General features: G+C 52.7%; 3 protein-coding genes across 8 annotated transcripts in view; 2 read left to right on the top strand and 1 right to left on the bottom strand.

The window, feature by feature from the left end:
- Positions 1-4,538, bottom strand: part of ASCC1 (activating signal cointegrator 1 complex subunit 1) — a 38,083-nt gene extending 33,545 nt beyond the window's left edge. For 2 of the 5 annotated variants that reach the window (XR_009959027.1, XM_062580742.1), the window contains exons 1-3: positions 2,937-2,987; positions 2,382-2,517; positions 871-973 (exon numbers count right to left, since the gene is read on the bottom strand). Coding sequence is in view for 4 of the 5 variants with exons in the window: in XM_062580742.1 (XP_062436726.1) it covers positions 871-973; positions 2,382-2,517; positions 2,937-2,960 (263 nt within the window). In the remaining variant the exon portion in view is untranslated. Of the gene's footprint in view, positions 1-870; positions 974-2,381; positions 2,518-2,936; positions 2,988-3,900; positions 4,095-4,400 lie in introns of those variants that run through there. The other 3 variants (XM_062580744.1, XM_062580745.1, XM_062580743.1) reach the window with 3 other exon arrangements.
- Positions 4,259-13,484, top strand: ANAPC16 (anaphase promoting complex subunit 16). 2 transcript variants are annotated; one of them, XM_062580747.1, is made up of 5 exons: positions 4,259-4,333; positions 6,655-6,812; positions 10,636-10,710; positions 12,628-12,694; positions 13,093-13,484. In XM_062580747.1, exons 1-5 carry the CDS (start codon positions 4,278-4,280, stop codon positions 13,253-13,255), a joined length of 519 nt encoding a protein of 172 aa, XP_062436731.1. In that variant the 5' UTR covers positions 4,259-4,277; the 3' UTR covers positions 13,256-13,484. The 2 variants fall into 2 exon arrangements, with proteins under 2 accessions (XP_062436731.1, XP_062436732.1); XM_062580748.1 differs by having other exon boundaries at positions 12,628-13,176.
- Positions 13,485-15,943: 2,459 nt separating this feature from the next.
- DDIT4 (DNA damage inducible transcript 4) lies at positions 15,944-18,157 on the top strand. The gene is made up of 2 exons (XM_062580618.1): positions 15,944-16,109; positions 16,809-18,157. The coding sequence occupies exons 1-2, from the start codon at positions 16,013-16,015 to the stop codon at positions 17,297-17,299; spliced, it is 588 nt and encodes a 195-aa protein (XP_062436602.1). The 5' UTR covers positions 15,944-16,012; the 3' UTR covers positions 17,300-18,157.
- The last annotated feature ends 1,501 nt before the right edge of the window (positions 18,158-19,658 follow it).

The following is a 19,658-nucleotide window of genomic DNA, read 5'->3' on the forward strand; positions in this document are numbered from 1 at the left end:
CCCCGAGTCAGCCCCGGGCAGCCAGGCTGGGTCCCCCATAACTCTGTATCTCAGTGCTACAGGGATGCCCAAACTCAGCTCCACAAGCAGGATGCGGTGCGGGCACAGAGGCCACTGCTGGGACTCTGCGTAGAACCGGTCGAGGACCACACGATGATGTTGAACCGTGGCTAGTAATTTGCTTAAGCTGAAACAAGTTGGGCCTTGACAGCTCTTCCCAGCACTTCCTGCTACAGCATACTCGCAAGCTGGGTTATTCCATTTGACCATTTTTCCAGGCGAGAAAGAACTAACTGCACTTTTTCTGGCTTGTGCTTTGTTCAAGGCGGTCATTTGTCATCCAAACACACAACAGAATAACTTTCTTTTTTTTCTACATTTCAGTAATACTATTGTACCAATAAAACTGTCAAAAATAACTAGATAAAGCTTTGAGCTCCATTACAGGCTTCCTATTGAATATCATACTTGAGTTGATAGTCAATTCCAGTTGTGTGTGCTTTTTCTCAAAGCTTTCTCAATCTCCCCCAGCCAGGCTGCTCATCCCAGTTCTTCCTCCCCTTCTTCCATCCTTCCTGATGCTCTTACGTTCAAGGGAAGAGATGCTCAAAAACTATCCTACCAGCAAGAAAGCACCACCTGCTGTCTCTGCCATAGCAAAGGCTAAGTCAAACGTGGAACCACTGCACTAGAAAGGCATTGTCATTTTTCTCCTCCCTAACACAAGACATTCACAAATGGAATACATTTCAGAGATCTGGCACTTGCCCCTGACCAAAAATAAAAATAAAAAAAAAATAAATAAAATTCTGCATACAAATACTTCCTCAGCCAGAGTAACTCAGAGAAGCCAGAAACACACAAGCTTACTTGCAAAGCGTACTGGGAACCTCCACTCTGCACTGGAAGCCTTTCTCGGTCTCTTCCACCACAAAGGCATCACACGGTTCATCTGCAGAGTCACCAGGGCCTACTAGGAAAAAAAAAGAAAAAGAAAAGAAAAAAGGAAACCACCACCACCAAACTGTTTACAACCTTTATAAAGTTTTTATAAAGTACAATAGTCTCACAGCCATCTTCTCCCAAGGTTAAATAAAGGAACAAATAGACTCCCCTCAGTGGCAGCTAACTGCTTTTTATTTCACCTTACTACCAGCTCTGCAAAATGTAACAACTGCTTCTAAATCTGCCGTCCTTGGAGGCATAGAAAGGCAGTAGTTACAGCTCAAGTTTTCTCTTGGCTCTAGTTTGTACAACTCCCTGTTTGGAATGCCCTCTTCATGCACCGCTCTCCTAGCACGGTGAAAGCTGCCAGCCCATTCAGGGAATGCAGCAGGACTCTAAAGTCACAAAGGAATGAAAATAAGAGACATAGATTGAAAGTTTTGGTTCAAGGGTTCAAGTACAGTGAGTGTAATGTTTAGGAAAACAGGGGAATTCTCATACCCTCTGCAAGGGCCAGTTAAAGGCAAATCTTTCACCTGTGGGTCATTCAGTCATGCCTACTAACACTGAACACCATTTCCTCAGAAAGAGGAAGGGGTTGCTATCTCCTTCACAGCACAGATGGAGATAGATTTTGGTAGCAAGCAACATACTAGAGTTTTGTTTGGTCAACTGAAGAGCAGAGCAGAGGGGAGAAACAGGACACAGCAGCCTTTCTATTTAAAAAGCTAACAGGTGAACTTTCTATGCCCACAAGAACTCATGCAGAGCTACAACAAATATGACGTCGAGGCAAAAAGATGAAGTTAGGTCAATTCAGAACAGAAATAACTATGCCATAAAAATAGGCAACGCTTCCTAAAAGCCACATTGTAAGAAGTCATTTTTTTAACGGGCAAACGGGACCTCTAGCGAGGAGCCTCCCATCCCACTGTATCTGCAAATCATAGAATAGCTGAGGTTAGAAGGGACCTCTGCAGATCATCTAGTCCAACCTCCCCATTCAAGCAGGGTCACCTCAAGCAGGTTGTTCCAACAGAAGTGCCTGTGTTTCAGTTTGTGCAGATTGCCTCTCATACTCAATACACACTCAGCAACCCGCTATCGAAAGAATTACAGTTCAGGAACCCAGGGAAAACAGATCTACAAACTACTTCTTTTTTAAGTGGATCTCTTTTCAAAGCCAGAAAACATAACTAATAGTCAGCAGCACAGTCACTCAAACCAGTACTAGGTAGTCAGGACTGCGTGCTCTCTTTGATCAGCAAGATCATCCAGGACCTATGCAAAGCATCTGTCTACCTCACTAACACCTCAGTACTCCATAGAGGCAGGTCCTCGTGCCCGTAAGGGGTCCTCAGAGTGACACTCAGAGCTAACTGCGTCCCCTTTGTCTCCAGTGCACACCGCGGTCACCCTCACACATCATTCTTTACCTGCACAGAAGTCCTCTTCCTCTTCATGTTGGTACGCCTGTTCTTGAACAAGAGTCTTCCTGTAAATTCTTCCCCCAATCCTTATCAGGGTGGGACGTAGAACATCCATGGCGCTCCTCTTCCTAATGATGGCACACTACAGAAAAAGAAAGATAGCTCTGCCAGTTTACACCAAGAAAAGGTCAATTCTGAGGTTTCCCCATGGATAATTTCTAATGGGCATCGGGGAAGCAAGGAGGAAGCTCAGCAGTAAAGACTGAGCTACATCCAGAAGCGCAGTAAACTTCCAGAAGAGCAGTAACTCTGTCTGTGTGTACGTGCAAGTGATTTCTAAAACATAATACCTTATCAGAACTTACGTGGCTCAGTCAAAAGATTAATTTTCTCAAAACTTACAAGTGTGCTTATAGTCAACTCAGAAAACACAATTAATTAAAAACAGGAAATTTAAGCAATATAGTAAGTGTAACAAAGCAGTGGATTCGGCCCCTTTTAAGAAGATCAGCAACTGATTACCACTCTCCCCGAAACCCACAATCTTTAATTGAAACTCACTGCCATCTCAGCTAAATGGGCCATTTTAATATGATTCCAGACAGTTTCTCCTCCTCGTTATTTTTCATAGCTGAAGTATCAGCTGCAGGTGAAAGAAACTATAGGTTCTTACAAGGAATCCTCCAGAACACTGACCTCTCTCACAGATTCTGTCATCCTGCACCAGTTTCCTCTAAAAACGTAGCCCCAGCCACTCGCAGCTTGTCTCCGTTTAAAGAGAGAAACTTCCCACCACCACCACCACACTTCTTATCAAGAGATGTTGAGTACTCCCACTTTCTCCCGCTCCAGGAGACCATTCCTCTTCCCTGATAAAAACTACGGCTCAAGGCCCTAACATCTGAAAAGGGTCACTTTGCAATGGGAAAAGAGTGGGGAAGACAGCTGGGGCCAGTTACTCCTCCAACTGTCGCATCTCCAGCTGCCAAGATCCTAAACATGTGTGGGGGGGGGGGCAAGGATGCACACACGCACCTGCAGAATGAAGTGAACCGTGCATGGAAGAGGACGAGGTGGGAACAGTGGAGAAAGGGAGAGGCTCCTGGGCACAGTTTTGCTATTTTGCATGGCTAAGGCAAAATAAAATAGCTTTATAGAGCTGATTTAACTGCCCCCGTGATCTGTTTTGTAACAGCCTAGAGAAGGATAAACCATCGTGTTCCCATGAATCTATCCCTTAAAGACATTAAAATATTAAAAATGATTTAAGCCTAACATAACACTTCTGCAACACCTCAGCATATTGCATCATGCGGTCCTTGAACTGCTTAAAGCTTAGGCAGCACTTTTTTCACTGAAACAAGAAGTTCACCATGAAAAAATATGTTAAGCTTGAGACATTCCCCACCCTCCCCTACACTTCTGGCAGTCACTGCAAACTAAACATTAGAAATACGGGACACAGCGTTCCACCCAAGAGAACATTTTCCAATGTAAAAGCAGTAGGATGATCCAAAGAACTGACACTGTCACATGTCCAGATGCTTCTGATTTCCTCCGTAGTTGGGGCTCACCAAAAATGCTCATCGTGGGTATTTCAGGTTACCTTTCTGTTTGTAAAACATGATTTTTTTTTTTAAGAAGACAAAAATCCTCACGAAAAAATCTACCTTCCTCAGAAAGTTTACTGAGAGAAAGAGAGAGAAAGAGAGAGCAGAACCTGCCCTCAACACTGAGCTTGCCCCAGGCGGGCTATCAGGGCGGCGGCCGTTGGCGCAGGCGCGCGGGGCCGTTACCGACCGTTGCCGCCCCCACCCACCCCAGGGCGCAGCGCGCGGGGGGGCGGGGCGAGAAGGGAAGGGAAGGGGCCGCGCGCGGCGGCGCCCGCCTGCCCGCCCCAGCATGCACCGCGAGCGCGAGCACGCGCGCCGCCTGCGCCAAGCGGTCCGGGCGCCCAGGTGAGGCCGGTGGGGCGGCAGCGGGAACGGGAACGGCAGCGGGAACGGGAGCGAGAGCGTCACTCACCGGGAGGCCGCTCGCTACGGCAGCTGGGGAGGGGCCATGGCGCGAGGAGGCGGGGAAGCGCAGGGAGGAAGCCGGCGCGGCGCGGTGGGGAAGGGCGCAGGCGCGGCGGCGGGGTTGACGCAGGCGCACTGGTGCCACCGAGGCTGCCACCCCCCCAGCGGCGGTGTGGGCAAGAGGCGCCGTGGCGCATGCGCAGGACTGCCACACCCCCAAAATGGCCGACGGCGATGGTGCCGTGCCGCGCGTTCTCCCCCCCTCCCCCCGCTAAAATGGCGGACGGCGATGGCGTCGTGCCGGGGGTAGGCAGGGCCCCGGCGCCGGCCTCCATCGCTGCGCCGCTCCCCTCCCGTCTCCCCGCCTGCCTTTGTCTTTCTCCCGCCGCCGCCTTCCCGCTGCGGCTGCGAGCCCGGCGAAGCGCCGTGCCCTTGCCCCGCTGCCGGCTCGGGGCACCGGCTGCCGCCCGCCGCCTCGGTGGGCCTCGTGGCACCGGCCGAGCCCCTCAGAGGCAGATCCTCGTGATTGAGCAATTAAAGGGGGTTTTGCAAAGTGTTGAGGCTTTAATCCTTCGGGTTTGTGGCAGGTCGCGTCTTTGCTCCGTGGTCTCTATCCAGAGCTGCGCTCCTGCGGCGCAGGAGAGGGAAGGAAGCCCGCAGCAAAGCTGTCCTTTGCATAAGGAAAAGCTTGCTGCTTTTGTCCTTTTTCCAACAAGAAAACACGCCGCAGGGATAACTCGGGTATTTAGTCCGACCCTGGAGCGAACCCCCAGCACCCTGCTGGGGAGTACGTGGTGGTTTCACTTCACAGGGTCGCTCACCCCGCCGCCTGTGAAGAGCGGCGCGCGTCTAACCCCGCCGACCCTGCGCGTCACCCAGAAGCGTCTAAATACGTTTTCAGCAAAACACCAGCTTGTTCCAGAATGTGTCGCTGGGCATGCCAAAGCCACGTGAAAGGTTTCTTTTCCACAGGCGTGCTTCTTCGCAGTCTCCTGCGTGCCTCGGAGTGAGCTGCTGTGCTGTTTTCTGTTATACGCAGTAAATGAAACAACCTTGACCTTATATGACAAGCTTTTAAAATCCATTTTCTCCGCTAAAGCCTTGTGCCATCCAAAGCCACTGTCTGCATAGCCTAAAAGGTCTGCAGTAATGTATTAAATAGGTAGGAAAAGTGGGAAGTGCTTATAAGTGGTTTGCAGGAGTAGCAAACACTGACACTTCTAAATGTCAAGTAGTAGCTTTTATTTTTTATTTTTTTAACAGATAAGTATTTGGCAAATTTTAAGCACTCTTATGATAAAGGATACAGACGTTACCTCTTAAATTCAGGCTGAGAAAAGGATATGCAAGAGGTGACTGGATCAGCAGTTCTAGGTCAAGTTCTGTATTCTGAAAGCAAAAGGGCATCTGGAGCAACACACAGAGCAGTTGCTGCAAGTATGACCTGGTGTTGCTTCATATAGGAAATGGCATTGGAACTGGCAGTCCTGCGGGTTTCCAGGTTTTATGAGGGAGCAGGATTTTTTCCGTGCTTATACCCCTGGAAACAAGGCCAAAAAAAAAAAAAAAATCTGTGTGCGTCTGTAGGGAGTGGGAAAACAGCCAAGCAGCTGAAGGCCAGTGAATTCAGGTCTGTGACCTGTGCCAGGTTATTTTTATGCACTCCAATGATCCTGCTAAATTCCCAGGCCCCCTTGTCCAAGGGTCAGAGAATGGGTTACCTTCCGTTTCTGGGTGCCACCGCGTGGTGCAACAGCTAACTGCACCCATCGCCAGAGCCTGGGGGAGGTCTCGGTGGTGCTCCTAGCTCCAGGTCTCCCAAGCGTGAGAGGCTACCTTCAACCACTCACGGGTGCTGCTGAGGCTGCAGAGCGGGGGTGGCAGCCTTTCTTTTTGGCTCCTTCTGAACCCTTTCTTTGTCTGCTGCGAAATAACGTACGTGGTCTCTGGCTTCGTGCCCTCTCCTTTAATGTCTCTCTGTGAGCAGCTCATTGGGAAACTCCAGCTCAGCTGCTGGAACGGATGTGTGCAGATCCCTGGGCTCAGCAGCGGTGCCCTCCCTGCACCTGGGCCCTTGCTCCTGGCTGCGGAGGACGTCGCCGCCCACGCAGCGTGTTTGAGACAGGGATGCGGGGTGACGCTTTGTAACCTCATTCGTGCTGATAAGCACCAGTCCACTTGACACCCAGGCCCAGAATTACGGAGCGTCACTGCCAAGACGCACTTCCTGACTCCGCTTTGCTTCCTTTTCATTGTTTCAGGCTAGGACGGAGTGAAATGGCAGCTTCTTCTTCATCCTCTTCAGCTGGCGGAGTCAGCGGCAGCTCTGTTACGGGATCCGGGTTTAGCGTCTCGGACCTGGCGCCACCCCGAAAAGCCCTCTTCACGTATCCCAAAGGAGCCGGAGAGATGCTGGAAGGTGATTGCGCTGGCTGACTTCTAGCCCCCTTCCCCACTCTTCCTGTTGCGCCGAGAGCTTTGCCAAGCTTGGGACCTCAGTGCCATTTTAGACTGTACCTGGCAAAAGCTGGAGGGAAGAAGGAAACACTAGGGCTAGGGTAGGTCAGGTAGGGCTAGGGTTTTCCCATGGCCTGACTTGCAGCCCCAGTTCCCCCTCCCTCCAGTTACTCACCAGGAAGTGACTTTTCTCGCAGTCACATGGTTTTTAGATCTATGCAACACTTCAGATGAGGAAGCGATATATATGCTACCTGAAAGGGAACATGTCAGTGTTAATCGTTCATTGTTAGCTAATCCTTTGATGTCAGGCTGGAATTACTGTAAAGACAGCCCAGGCAGTTGTTTTTTTTTTTTTTTTTTCTTTTTTAAGCAGAACATGTTCTGGGGTTGAATTTGACCAGGCTCATACAGAAGACAGCTTACATCTCTGCTAGCCAGGAACCAACAGGCTTGCTTCGGCCTCAGCTCGAATTAAGACCTTGCTGCCGAGGTCTGTGAGAGTGGCACAAAGGGCTCTCTCAGAGATAAAGGCTCTTGATGGGGAAGTTTACTTGCAGGCAGTTCTTGCTGTCTGGCCCTGTGGCACAAATGCAGCAACAAAAGAGGGCTAGACCTCTCTAAATTTTCCAGGCTGAGCATGTTCGCCTCTTGAGGTCACTCCTGTCTGGGGTGTTTTCCTGGGGATGAGATGCTTTGCTGATGCCTGAGAGAGGCTTTCTTCCAGAGCTGGTTATCCACCTGCAGCTAATGCGTAGAGCCACCCAGAGAGGGCCAGGAGCCCAGGCCAACACAGCATCTTGCCTTTGGGTACCCCAGCCATGCCGCCTGCTTGGTTAGGGTTGCCTGAGGAAGGGCTCAGACTGAGAGACCCAAATGTATTGAGACTGCATGTTCCCATCTCAGCAAGGTTACCTCTGTCTGAAGTGCACGTGGTCTGCATGGGGGAGGAAGGAAAGCCGTCGAGATGACGTGTTGAGCCAGAGTCTGTCTGCTCGTCTTGAACTTCCTGTGCCACATTTTTGACTGTTGAAGCCCAGAGTTCATTCGGATGGCTAGGGCTGGTACATGGATGTGCAGTGAGACATGCATCAGTTGACCATGGCCCTCTAGCTCAGAAATAACTGTTCCAGTAGATATGTGACCAGAAAGATGAGCTATGAACATGATCTCACAGCACAGGGCAGCTGCATACTGATCACACTGTTGCAATGAAGGTTATTATACGTTAGAGTCCATATGCCAGTCTGTTGAAGTAATTATGACTAAAGACTTGATGAGCCCTCAGAACAAATTTAAAATAATGAAGTACTTCATGTTACCAAGTAGACAGGCAACCGTTCTTCACGAGAGCCATTTAGGCTAGATGGCCCTGCTGAAGGCGAGTGGGGTGTCAGAGGAGAGGAAATGTAGCTGTCTCTCACACTGGTAATGAGTGTTTAAGTAGTATTTGTTAGGTTTGGAAACAGCACAGTGCAGCATTAGTGTAGTATTTCAGTAGTTTGCAAGAAGATATTCTGGTCATGGTGAAACTCTGATTATTCCCTATTACCTGGAGTTCAGCTTTGGGATTGGATCGTCCAGACCCAGTGCCAGGGTCTGTTGCTACCAGTAGTCTTTGAAATTGCTTTTCTTTGTTATCTTTACAGCATGGAGCGTTTATCTGCTTTTGCCTCAGACCAACCTGCTTGCCAGTAAATGGCAGTTCACTTCTCTTGGGTGGCAGCAACAGTTTAACTCCTTTCCTGTCACAGTAAGCTTTAAGTTAGCGTTTTAATTTCTGAGATAAAGGTGATATAGCCGTTCTTTCCTCAGGCAGTTAAGAGTGGGCTAGCTGGTTTCCTTTTCAAAAAACCCCTACTAACAGACTGGGTTTTTTTAATTCATATTTCAACTATCTCACTTTTTTTTTTTAATAAATCCTTGGGGCGTGGGGGTTAGAGGAAAAAAAGTAGCATAAACCACATTAGTATTTGGCACACCGTTAGGTGTGTGTTTCAGATTGCTCTATTTCCAAGATAGCTGTGTGATCAATTACTGATTTAGATTGTAAGACACAAACTATTTGAAATCCCTTATGCAGGGTTATGGTCTAAGCCTGTGGGAATCATAAAGCATCATGAGGACACAAACATCTGAGTCCTGAGGGAATCAGATTGTCGTAATATTAGCTGTCTTCTGCTTAGCTTACCTTCTATTTAAAATGGACTAATATTGATTGACGGAGGGAATGTGCCTTATTGGTTGTAGATTTGCAACCTTACTGCAAGCAAAACCTCTGTGCCAGTCTGACAGCGCTATACAAATTATTCAAGCGAATTAAAAAAAATGCAGTGGCAGAGCATGATCATTCACATGCCTCAGAGAGGCCAAGGCTTGAATAACTCAGCTGCGTCCAGCACGCGAGAACCCCCTTCCGCGGGGCTCTGCTGGCAGCCCGCAGTCGCATCCCGCGGCACCAGCCAGCTCTTTGTATCGCTATTTGTTTGCTGCTGGCCACCACGCAGGACGTGTCGCTGTCGCTGCCCCTGCTAGGAGATTAGCTAGGGAGACCGCTCCCCCCGAGCCGGGCAGGCGCAGGGATTTCAGCTACCTGCGGAAGGGCGTTTGTGCAAAGCCTCCTGCCAGGCTGGGTACGAGCGGGCACGGATCCGCTCCCAAGCCGCAGTCGTTCACCGCAGGGAGTCCTTTACAGTCATGGAAAAATTCATCCTGCTCGGGGCTGGTTTCCCTCCCTCCGTCGGAGCAGGGTCCGGTGCAGCTCTTGGCCCTGCGGTTGCACCGCAGAAGTTGCGAAACTTGAAACTGCATCGGTTCTGTTTTCTCTTCAAAAGCCAATACGGTTTAATTCCAGAGAGGAGATCTCGAAGCGCTCTGTGCCCGCAAGGGTTAAGCTGCTGGCACTTGTTACGTGCGAGCTTCAGTTGTTGGCTTTTCAGCGTTATTTTTAGAAACGAAGGGGGGACGTTGAGCTTTTTTGTAGAGCACTTTTTGCACATCCTCTCAGGCCGCGAGCGTCACCGACACAGCTCCGTGCTCGTGTGCAGCAGCTGCTGCAAACCCAGCAGAGCCTCGCAGGTGGCCGTGGCCAGGGCCAGGGATCCCAAAGCTCGTGCGATCTCCGTGCCAGGGCCGCTTCACGTGAGCGGGAGCTGCCGGATCATCTTAGCGCCCAGCTGGGGAGGGCTGCCCTTGCCGGGCTGCCCTGTGCTCCTTGCAGGCCTTGCCCAGCTGCGATGCCAGAGCTGTCTTCTCGTCTGCGAGCGGGTCCCTTCGCTCAGCTCCCCGGGGAGCGGCGTTACCTCCCACGCGTGTGCTCTCCTCTGCTCGCAGCCACAGGAGACCCGGGTATGAGGTTTCCTGGGGCAGGAGCCTTGCCTCAGTCCTTTAGCCCTCGCTGTAGACTATTCAAATGAGTGCTGCTCAGGAAGGAAGCGTGGGCTAGGCGGACCAGACTTTCTCTCTGCGTGCTGTGCTGCCCGTCGCTTCCTACCTAGCGAAGAGCCGTTCTCAGAAACGACGGCTCCCAGGTTGCACGGCCGTTTGCTCACCTCAAGGGGCGCTGGGAACCAGCCAAAGCCCCGGGCGAGACTCGAATGCAGGGCCCCATGGCCTAGAGACCGAAGGGCTGCACGTTCCCAGCATGGGAGAAGGTATCTAGAGTAGATAAATGGGAAAACCCCCGCCTCAGCCATAAAAACAGAAGGTCCACAGCACTTAGTGAAGACTGCTAAATCGTAAAGCTCTCAGGACAGATTAAACCACCTCCCTTTTTCTGCTTACAGATGGCTCAGAAAGATTCCTCTGTGAATCTGTCTTCAGCTATCAGGTTGCATCTACGTTAAAGCAAGTGAAACACGGTAAGCTCTCAAACATCTTACGTTCTAACTGCGTGTTGATCAGGGACGATGCACAGAGAAAAGGCTGGCGTATTTAGGGCCCCAACCACAGAAAAGCAGAACGGCCTTTTAAGTTTGTGAATTAGCATTAAGTCAGGCTATCACCCGAGTCCTGTTGCAGGCCCTGTGCAAAACGAAGGGAACCCACACAGTCTGGGTGGGAACAGGCTGTGCGTTTATTTCTAAGCTTGTTTTTCCATCGCTCTGTACTGTGCTGTCTTCACAAGAGGTGAGGCCAGAACAGGAGGTTATGGGCAGGAAACGCCCATGTTCTGCTCCTGGCCCAGCACTGACTGTCTCTTTGGCCTTGGGCAAGTCACTTGATCTTACCTTTGTTTCTCTGCTGAGCCCTCATGACACTGGCAGGGTCAAATAAGGTTCCAAAGGTGTTTTGAAAATGGAAGCACCATCTCTCTGCACAAATAGTGTCTGGCATGGTGTGACAGGTCTGACTGCACCGGGTACCTGCCCCAGAAAGAGCCTTATGGATAGTTCAAACTTTTGCTTCCCTCCTCAGATCTTTGCCAGTGGTGTCTATAAGCGAATGATGGGCTTGATTGCACAGCAGCTTTTATTCTCAAGGTATTGGGCAGAGCTGGAACTCGGCGCAAAACCACATCTGTTTCTGAGGGTCACATCCTTTCTGGTCTCCACCCCTTGTCAACTAGAACAGGTTTCCAAGTGCTGTCCTAAACGTGAGATTTTTGCTGTCCTTCACCACTGAGGGTTCCCCACGGGAGGTCTCAGGGCACGCAACAGCTTGCAAGGCCCTCGTTACACTTTAGCCAGGATCTTGTATATCTGAACTGAAAAGCGAAGCTGAACTTCAGAGCCCTTGTTTCCGCAGTTGCAGTGCTGCTACCAGAGGCTGCTGCACAGACTGGCATCCTAATGAGCAGCAGCTTTGGAAATTGGTTTGCGGAGCGCTGATTACCATCTGTAAGAAAGGGGAAAGGCTTAAAATAAGCTCAAGGTCACCATTTTTTTTGTTTGTTTGAGACTTCCCCAAAGTACCTAGTTGCAGGAGATGATGCGAGAACAGTCCCTCTTCTTAAAAACACCCATCCTCTGCTGCTGCAGGAAGCATAAATAACGTGCATTTTATGTTGTGTCTTTTGCTAGTAAGTCAGCTAGTACAGGGCCATTTTCCCAGCAGTTTGCTAAGCTATTAGGTTTTCAATGGAGTCAAGAGAAAAAGGGCTGTACTGATCTCTGTACCGCTTCAGCCAGTTTAATCAAACGTGGTCCTGGTGCGATAAGCATAACCAGTTTTAAATAAAGCCGAGAGCAACAAGTTGTCTTGGGGAACCCCAGGGAGGCAGCATGTTTCTCCCGTCGGTGACCTTTGTGTCATTAGCATGGTCTGACTACAGAGCATTTCTTCTGCTGTCACCCAGGTCCTTCTCAAAGGTTGGACGTTAAAATTAAGAGGTCCTCACACTGCACCCTGCTCCACGTTGGGCTCTGTGCAGACCAGGCGTTCTCTAGACTTCTCTGCTTTTTTTCACCAAAAGCGTTGAGGCACAAAAGTGGCTGAAAATGTTCATGCTAAGGAAATGAACGTCCTGCTGGTTTCGGTGCCTTACGCTAATCGGCCTTTTGCTTCCCTGATAAAACTTGAATATACGCGGCACGGGCAGGGATGGGTAAACACAAATTCAGCATCGGACGAGGCAGAAGAGTCTGTCCCTGTCCTTGCTTTCCTGTATGATCTGGTGAGGTCGTCTCACCATCTGCACCAGGGTATCGTGGTCAGATTAGTTTGGTGGGGGTTATTCTACTGTCCATTCCCCATTGACAAGGTGAGAATTTAAATGTAATTAAAAGGTTTGCTTGCTATGTCACTGCAAACCACAGTTACCTTTGAACTTCTTGCAGATCAACAAGTTGCACGGATGGAAAAACTAGCCGGTCTGGTGGAGGAGCTGGAGGCAGACGAGTGGAGGTACAAGCCAATAGAGCAGCTCCTGGGATTCACCCCCTCCTCGGGCTGAACGCGACTGGATCACTGCTGTCAGAGAGAAGAAGAAAAGCACTCTCTGGCCTGATTTCAAAACACGCGGCCACGTATCTGGATGCTCGCAGCTGCATCAAGGGGATTGGGCTTTTAAGTTTACAGTGGGGATCCCCGTTACAGCTGTCAGTAAATTGAAATTACAGAAATCCGAGTCTTTTGCAGCATAACAACCTGGCAGGACTCGGTTTCTGTAACTTGCAAGGTAGGATCAGTTTTAAAGAGACTGGAGAATAACCCAGTTGTTTGCAGGGAAGGGAAGACTTAAAGTTTGGGCAAGACTGGGCTGGGGGAAGGCAAGCCGGTAACCTAGCCTGACCTTTTTGCAGACCTCCCAAGGGAGCGGGCAGGTTTGAAGGGCCCAGTGATCTGTCGGCAGATCCGTGGGACACGCGCGTCTTTGCCGCTCAAGCCGGGCCTCTGTCGGGCGCGGATACGAAGCGGGGCAGAGAAGGCTCCTCCGTCCTAGCCGTGGTTTTTGCAAATGAATAGGAAGAAAACAGTCCTCGGTCGGTTCAGAAGGGGCAAGCGGAGACGCGTTCCCCAGTGGTCTCTTCCCTGTGTTGCTGAAGCTGTTTTATCTTCACGGCTGTTGCTCTTTTGTCTGCACTGAGAGTACTGGTAGGACACTGCTCGTTAGTGCAGATGCTGTAACTTTAATACTCTTTTCCCCTTTGTTATATACTAGATTGTTCTGTGATAATAAATGGTTTCAAAGGCAGATTTATTTGTCTTTTCAAAGCTTGGTACGTGGGTCTGAAGAAAGGAACAATCGTTTATTAGGCAACATGGGGTTTTATGAAGCTTAGGGGCACCTTTGCTGTTACAATGGTAAACTTGTAAAAATGCAGTTTTGAAAAAAAAAATCCTCCAAAAGAAACCAAACCTCACTTGCTTTATGCTCAAAGGGGATTGATTTAAATCAGATCTTAATCTTGGTTTAACTGAGCAAGCAGAAAACCCTCATTTAAATCCATCCATTTTAATCATCATGTTTTTCTTTTGTACTTCAGCTCTATTCTTAAGGGGAACTGGATTTCCATTTTCTGGCATAACCATTTCAACATGTTTATTTTTTACAGCCTTAGTACTACATTTTTGCTCACCAGCAGGGGTATAGGTTCTGGACTATATTTAAGCAATTGTACAATTTATTATTCTATCTAGATGCCCGATTTTTCCATTTTCATTATCTTAAACAGTGGCAACTGACTCACTCTTTATTTACCAGCTTATTTATTTTTTTAAAAACTCCTAATTTCAGCCCTGCCACATCCGAAAGTAAGGAGGAGAAAAGCATCTAAATACATTTTCTGTTGATTGCAGTAGATCAGTGTGTTCTAGTATTGAGGGCCAGCTTTCCACTCTCCAAAGCAACGGGCTGAGATTACCCTGAAACCGTTTACGGAGGTTTTCACCGAACGCTGCAGCTCAGCTGGGCCATACCCCGCGCGCCCACCCTCCCTCCCTCCCTGCGCGGCGCAGATAATCTCATCCACCGCTCCGGATTTACGCTGCTTCGGGCCAAGGGGGGCCTTGGCTATCGCCCGCTGACACGGGGCGCGACGGCTTTCTGCATTGAAACTTCGCTTGGGACGGGGTTATTTTGGAAAGAGAAGCGTATTTCAATTTCAAACTTGGTTTAAACCAACTAATCTTAGCCCCGCTTGCTCCAGCCATCTCCGCTAAACCTGCCAAGAATTCCTCCGTGTCGCGAGCGCGTCGGCCGGCGCAGGAGCGCGGCGCGGGGCGAGCGCCGCTCCGGACCCTACATGGCTCGCGCGCGTGCGTGGGGCCCCGAAATAGCTGGGGGCGGGGAGCGAGGAGTTCACCGTGTGCAGCCAGGCCGGTGCAAAAACATGTTGTTGTTGGTTGCTCCCTCCCTTCCCTGGCTCCGTAAACACTTTGTGCAAGGCAGGGATTAAAAAAAAAAAAAAAAGAAAGAAAAAAAAAACAGAGGAGGGAGCCCGCAAAGGAGGGGATCGGGGCTCTTCCCGGGGTCCCGCCGGAGCGATTTGCCCTCCCGGCTTGGCCGGGGGCCTGCGGGCTGCACCCGGTGGTGCACGCCGAGGGGATGGTGGAAATAAAAAATAATAAAATTATATATATATATATATATATAAAAAAAAAAAGTTCAAAACTCCCTGAACAAAGAGGCTCCTTCAGGGCTGTTTGCCCGCAGGACGCCGTGTACCGGCTCGCGGGCCCAGCTCCCCCGGGGCGCCGCCACCGCCCGACCTCAAGGTAATAAAATAAACTATAAATAAATAAACAAAATCTTCCACGCTCGCGTCGAGCCGTGGGATTTTTCCGGAGCCGGCCGCAGCGGGGGAAGCGGGCCATTCCCCCCCCCCCGCCTTCCTCCTCCTCCTCCTCGCCTTACAAAAGTGCTGAGCTCAGCACGGCTCCCGCAGCGCTAGAAACGGCGCTTTCTCCCCCAAAAGCAGCTGCCCCGGCCCGACGGTGCGAACGAGCCCCTTTTTCTGCCTTTTTTTTTTTCTTTTTTTCTTTCTTTCAGAGGGACGGAAGTCCAAGCCGGGGGCCGCTCGCTCCCCGGGGCGAGAGGCGCCTTCCGGAGCCCCCACCCGCCTTGGCCCCGCCGCCTCGTCCCCCCGCCACGCTCGGCCCCTCGCGCCGCCTCTCCGCTCCCGCCAGCGCCACGAGCCGGGTCTTTGCCACCAGCCCCCCCGCACCCCGGGAACAGCTGTACAAGTCACTTTGGGGGGAGGGAGGGGGGGGCAACAAAAAAAAGAAAAAAAAGCACCAAAGAGAGGGAAAAAAACAAGCAAAAAAAGCAAAAATCAAGCAAAAAAGGCCAAAAAAAAGTGCAAGAAAGTAAGCAAAAAGAAGCAAAAAAAGAAAGCAAAAGAAAAGGGCGGCGGGGGGGGGGGGGGAGGCCCGTCGCGGCGCCCCCGCCTGCGTGCGTGTCCCTCCGCACTGCGCCGCGCCGCGCCGCGCCCGCCCCCCTGATGCAACCCCGGGCCGCGCCGAGCCGAGCCGGGCCGGGCCGGGCCGCGGCGGGGGGGCGGGAGGGGGCGGGGCCTCCCGCTGTCGCCGGGCAGGAGAGACGCCGCGGACGTGCCCCGCGCTGCCATTGGCGGGCGCCGCGGAGCGGGGGCGGGGCCTCCCGCGCCGCCGCTCTATAAGGAGGGACGGGGCGGGGGGTGGGGGGCGCAGCGGCGCGCGCGGCGGGGAGGGGGCGCGCGGCGGTGGCGGCGGCGGCGGCGGTTGGTGGCGGTTAGTGGCGCCATGCCGGGGCTCTGGGAGCGGTTGGCGGGCGGCGAGCGCGGCCGCCTGGAGACCTCGGACTGCGAGTCCCTGGGCAGCGCCTCCGGCTCGGAGGGAGGTGAGTGGCGGTGCCCGGGAAGGTCTCCAGGGGGTGGAGGGTTTCCCATAATGTCCCCTCGAGGGGTTGAGGGTCCCAGAGAGGGTCCCCAGTAGGTGGGAAGCTCCCCCATGAGGTCCCCTCAAGGGGTTGAGTCTCAGAGAAGGTCCCCAATGAGTGGGAGGCTCCCCCATGAGGTTCCCTCAAGGGGTTGAGTCTCAGAGAAGGTCCCCCACGGGTGGGAGGCTCCCCCATGAGGTCCTCTCGAGGCGTGGGGGTCCCTGAGGAGGTCCTCATGAGGTCCCCTCAAGGGGTTGAGTCTCAGAGAAGGTCCTCAAGGGGTGGGAGGTTCTCCCATGAGGTCTTCTTGAGGGTTGTAGTCCCAGAGGAGATCCCCATGAGGTTCCTTCAGGGGGTTGAGGTCCTAGAGAAGGTCCCCTAATGGTGGGAGGCTCCACCATGAGGTCCCCTTGAGGGGTTGGGATCTTAGAGAAGGTTCCCCATTGATGGAGGAGTCCCACCTGATGGGTGGGGGGTCCTGCCACTGCCCAGCTTGCCCTGCTGCAGCATGGTGGGGGCTGCAAAAAGGCTCCATGTGACCATCAGGTGCCCCCAACCTTGGGGGTTGGCCCCTAAGTGTCCCCTGGGAAAGGCCAGAAGGGGGACCCCATCCCCCTCATCCCTGCCCGGTGCTGACCTGCCTCTCTGCTGCCTCCACAGACCCCGAGTATGCTGACGAGGCCTCCCTGCCGGACCTGGACCTGCTGCATGACCCCGAGGACGAGCTGCTGTGCGCCAACCTGATGGAAGTGGTCCAGGCCACGCTGGGCAAGGCCCCCCTGGGCCCCAAGCGCTGCTCTCGGCTCCTCATGCCAGACCAGCTTGTAGCACAAGTGCGGACAGAGCTGCTGCACCTGGCCTGCAGCGAGCCCTGCGGGCTGCGAGGGGCCCTCCTCGACCTCTGTGTGGAGCACGGCAAGGCCTGCCACGACGTGGGGCACATCACCGTGGACCCTGCCGTGGTGCCCACCTTCCAGCTCACCCTTGTGCTCCGGCTGGACTCTCGCCTCTGGCCCAAGATCCAGGGACTCCTTGCCTCGGCGCCTGCTTTCACGCCTGGCTTCAGCCAGTCGCTGAAGCTGGGCACAGGCTTCAGGGTCATCAAGAAGAAGTTATACAGCTCTGAGCAGCTGCTCATCGAGGAGTGCTGATGGGCTGCGCTGGAGGGGGCCAGCCACGGCATGCCAGCCTGGAGAAACAGCTCACCCAAGTGCTTTCGGAAGAGCTAACAAGAGGGAGGGGGAAAAAAAGGGGAGAAAAAAAAAAAAAAAAAGCTGGTTAGAGCATGGCAGCTCTCAGCAGCCACTGTAGTTTAGGTTAGGTGTAGTAGAGCTTTAGGTTGAAGTAGTTTGGGCAGGCGGAGGTCCCTGCCGTGACACCCACGCTGGGGTGTCCCCAGTGCAGGCGGAGCAGCCCTGCCGGGGGGCGCTGGCCCAAGGTGGCAGCGGTGGGGGCTGTGCTGTGCTAGCTGGACACTTTGATGACTGTAGGATGTCGCGACTGCGGCGATGTGCTCCCTGTCCCGGCGGCAGGGCTGCCGGGAACAGGCCCTCTCCCCACTGTTGGTGACTTCTTTGGTGACTTCTCTTTCTTGTTAACGATGATTGTAATTGATGGTTTTGGGGGAGGGTGCGTGTGTGGGAATGAGTGACCTGAGTCTGGATCTGAGACAAAACTCCACTACTGACATCTGGGCAGCTATGTTCAGACTCCCAGGAAAAGCGGGAGCCGGGATGACGGGGCAGGGGTCTGAAATTGTGTTGTCTTTGATCCCTGAAACGAACCCTGCTGGAAGGTGCCCGCGGCGCTGGTGGGAGAGGGGGCGCGCGGCGACGCTGGGACCGAGGGCAGGATCCCTCGCAGGCCTCCTGGGCGGTACGCGCTCCCGTTGATTACAGTTTACACTAGTTCACTTGATGTTCAAGTGCAGAACTTCTATGCAATTGTGTCCCCCCCCCCCCCTTTTTTTTTTTTTTTTTTACTTTTCTAATAAAAACCTTTCTAATGGACACCTGGCTGTCTCTGTGTCTTGGCTTGATGCTCCGCAGGCAGCTGGGCTTTATTCCCACGTGTGCTGCTGGAGGCCTCGGTGCTGTCACACGGAGGCAACTTCACCTTGGCCGTGGCGTGCTTGGCAAGCCTCTCACCCTGGTGTGGCGGCCCCCGTGCTTCGCGCTGCACGTGTCTTGGCCCTTACGAAGGCACCGGGGCGCCCGCGCCACGCTCCAGTTACCTCTAATTGCAGGGCACGGGGAGGTGACTCAAGGGTGGCGGAGTCAGTGGGGAGCCGAGTCAGGTCCCCAGCACACAAACAGCCTGTCACCGTCTCCGTCACAGGGGAGGAGACGGGAGCCCGTCACCTGAGCCCAGGCCAGCTCCTGCGGGAGGACACCAGGAAACGCCTGATGTTTCTCAGCGTCTCACCAACATCGGCGTGGGGGAGGCACCCCGAAGGTGAAAGTCCACCTCACACGGCTAAAATCCCCTCCAACTTCTGAGAAGGTTCTTCTGTAGTTTTCCTATATATATATGTATGTATATATATCAGCCATACTTGCAGGGAATGCAAAAAGCCAGGTTATCTACTAAAAAATAAATAATTAATAAAACCTAGGAGGCCAGTCCCAAAAGAGGAGACTGCTTGGGTCACACCGAGTTCCCCTGCGTCCAGGCTGGCACAGGAAAGGTTCCCCTCGGAGCACGCTCCAGCGCTCCGTCCTCTGCTCCGGGCAGAGAGACCCATTACGCAAGCCTACAATTACAACAGCTCAGAGAGACAAAAACCCCCAAAAACAGGAAAAAAATAAAAGGCTTTCATTAAAGTGTAATTAAGTCACTCGGCAAATTAAAAGCCAGGCACAAGATGCAGAGGATAAAGCCGGGCAGAAACATTTCCATCTGAACGCGAGTTCGTTCTGGCCTTAGGCTTTTGTTCGTATTCCCCTTCCCACCCCCACACCCCCCGCAGACAGGCATCAACTTTCTGAGGGAAAGGACATTTTCAAAAAAAAAAAAAAAAAAAAAAAAAAAAAAAAAAAAAAACCCACTCTATTCCTGAAAAACGCAACCAGCCACCAGAACGACGCTGACCCGCGATTGCTCTCCTGCCGACCACCACCGAGGAGGAAGCAAAGCAGCAAGCAGAGCCAGGCCCGCAAAGCCCCGCAGCGCGCGCAGGGCTCCCCCCTCGGGCACCCGGACGCCTTCCCGAGGTTCGGGGCGCCCCCCAAGCCCCGCTGCGGAGCCCCGAGAGGCGCTGCCGCCGGGCGCGACGCGCCCACGCTCGGCTTTCCGCCGCGCTCAGGTTCCGGGGCCGGCGACGGCCTCCCCGCCGCGGTCCCCGCTCTAGTTTCAGAGGGGACAAACAGCGATTGCTGGTGGAAACCAAGCTGGGGGGGGGGGGAAACGCTAATAAATATATTCATGTATTTTTTTTTCTCTTTTGTTTTAGCCAGACTTGGGGGGGGGGGGGGGGGGGGGGGTCAGAGCGGCTCGTTCCCGCGCCCCGTC

The sequence above is a fragment of the Rhea pennata genome, chromosome 7 (genome assembly GCF_028389875.1).
Source record: "Rhea pennata isolate bPtePen1 chromosome 7, bPtePen1.pri, whole genome shotgun sequence".
In the NCBI taxonomy this organism is placed as follows: Eukaryota; Metazoa; Chordata; class Aves; order Rheiformes; family Rheidae; genus Rhea; species Rhea pennata.

Excerpts from the sequence above, each read along its gene's own strand:
- ANAPC16 (XM_062580747.1), top strand. The coding sequence starts at position 4,278 with ATGCACCGCGAGCGCGAGCACGCGCGCCGCCTGCGCCAAGCGGTCCGG. Across the intron at positions 6,813-10,635 it reads AGCCGGAGAGATGCTGGAAG|ATGGCTCAGAAAGATTCCTC; the intron begins GTGATTGCGCTG and ends TTCTGCTTACAG. Across the intron at positions 12,695-13,092 it reads CTGGAGGCAGACGAGTGGAG|ACCTCCCAAGGGAGCGGGCA; the intron begins GTACAAGCCAAT and ends ACCTTTTTGCAG.
- DDIT4 (XM_062580618.1), top strand. The coding sequence starts at position 16,013 with ATGCCGGGGCTCTGGGAGCGGTTGGCGGGCGGCGAGCGCGGCCGCCTG. Across the intron at positions 16,110-16,808 it reads CGCCTCCGGCTCGGAGGGAG|ACCCCGAGTATGCTGACGAG; the intron begins GTGAGTGGCGGT and ends CTGCCTCCACAG.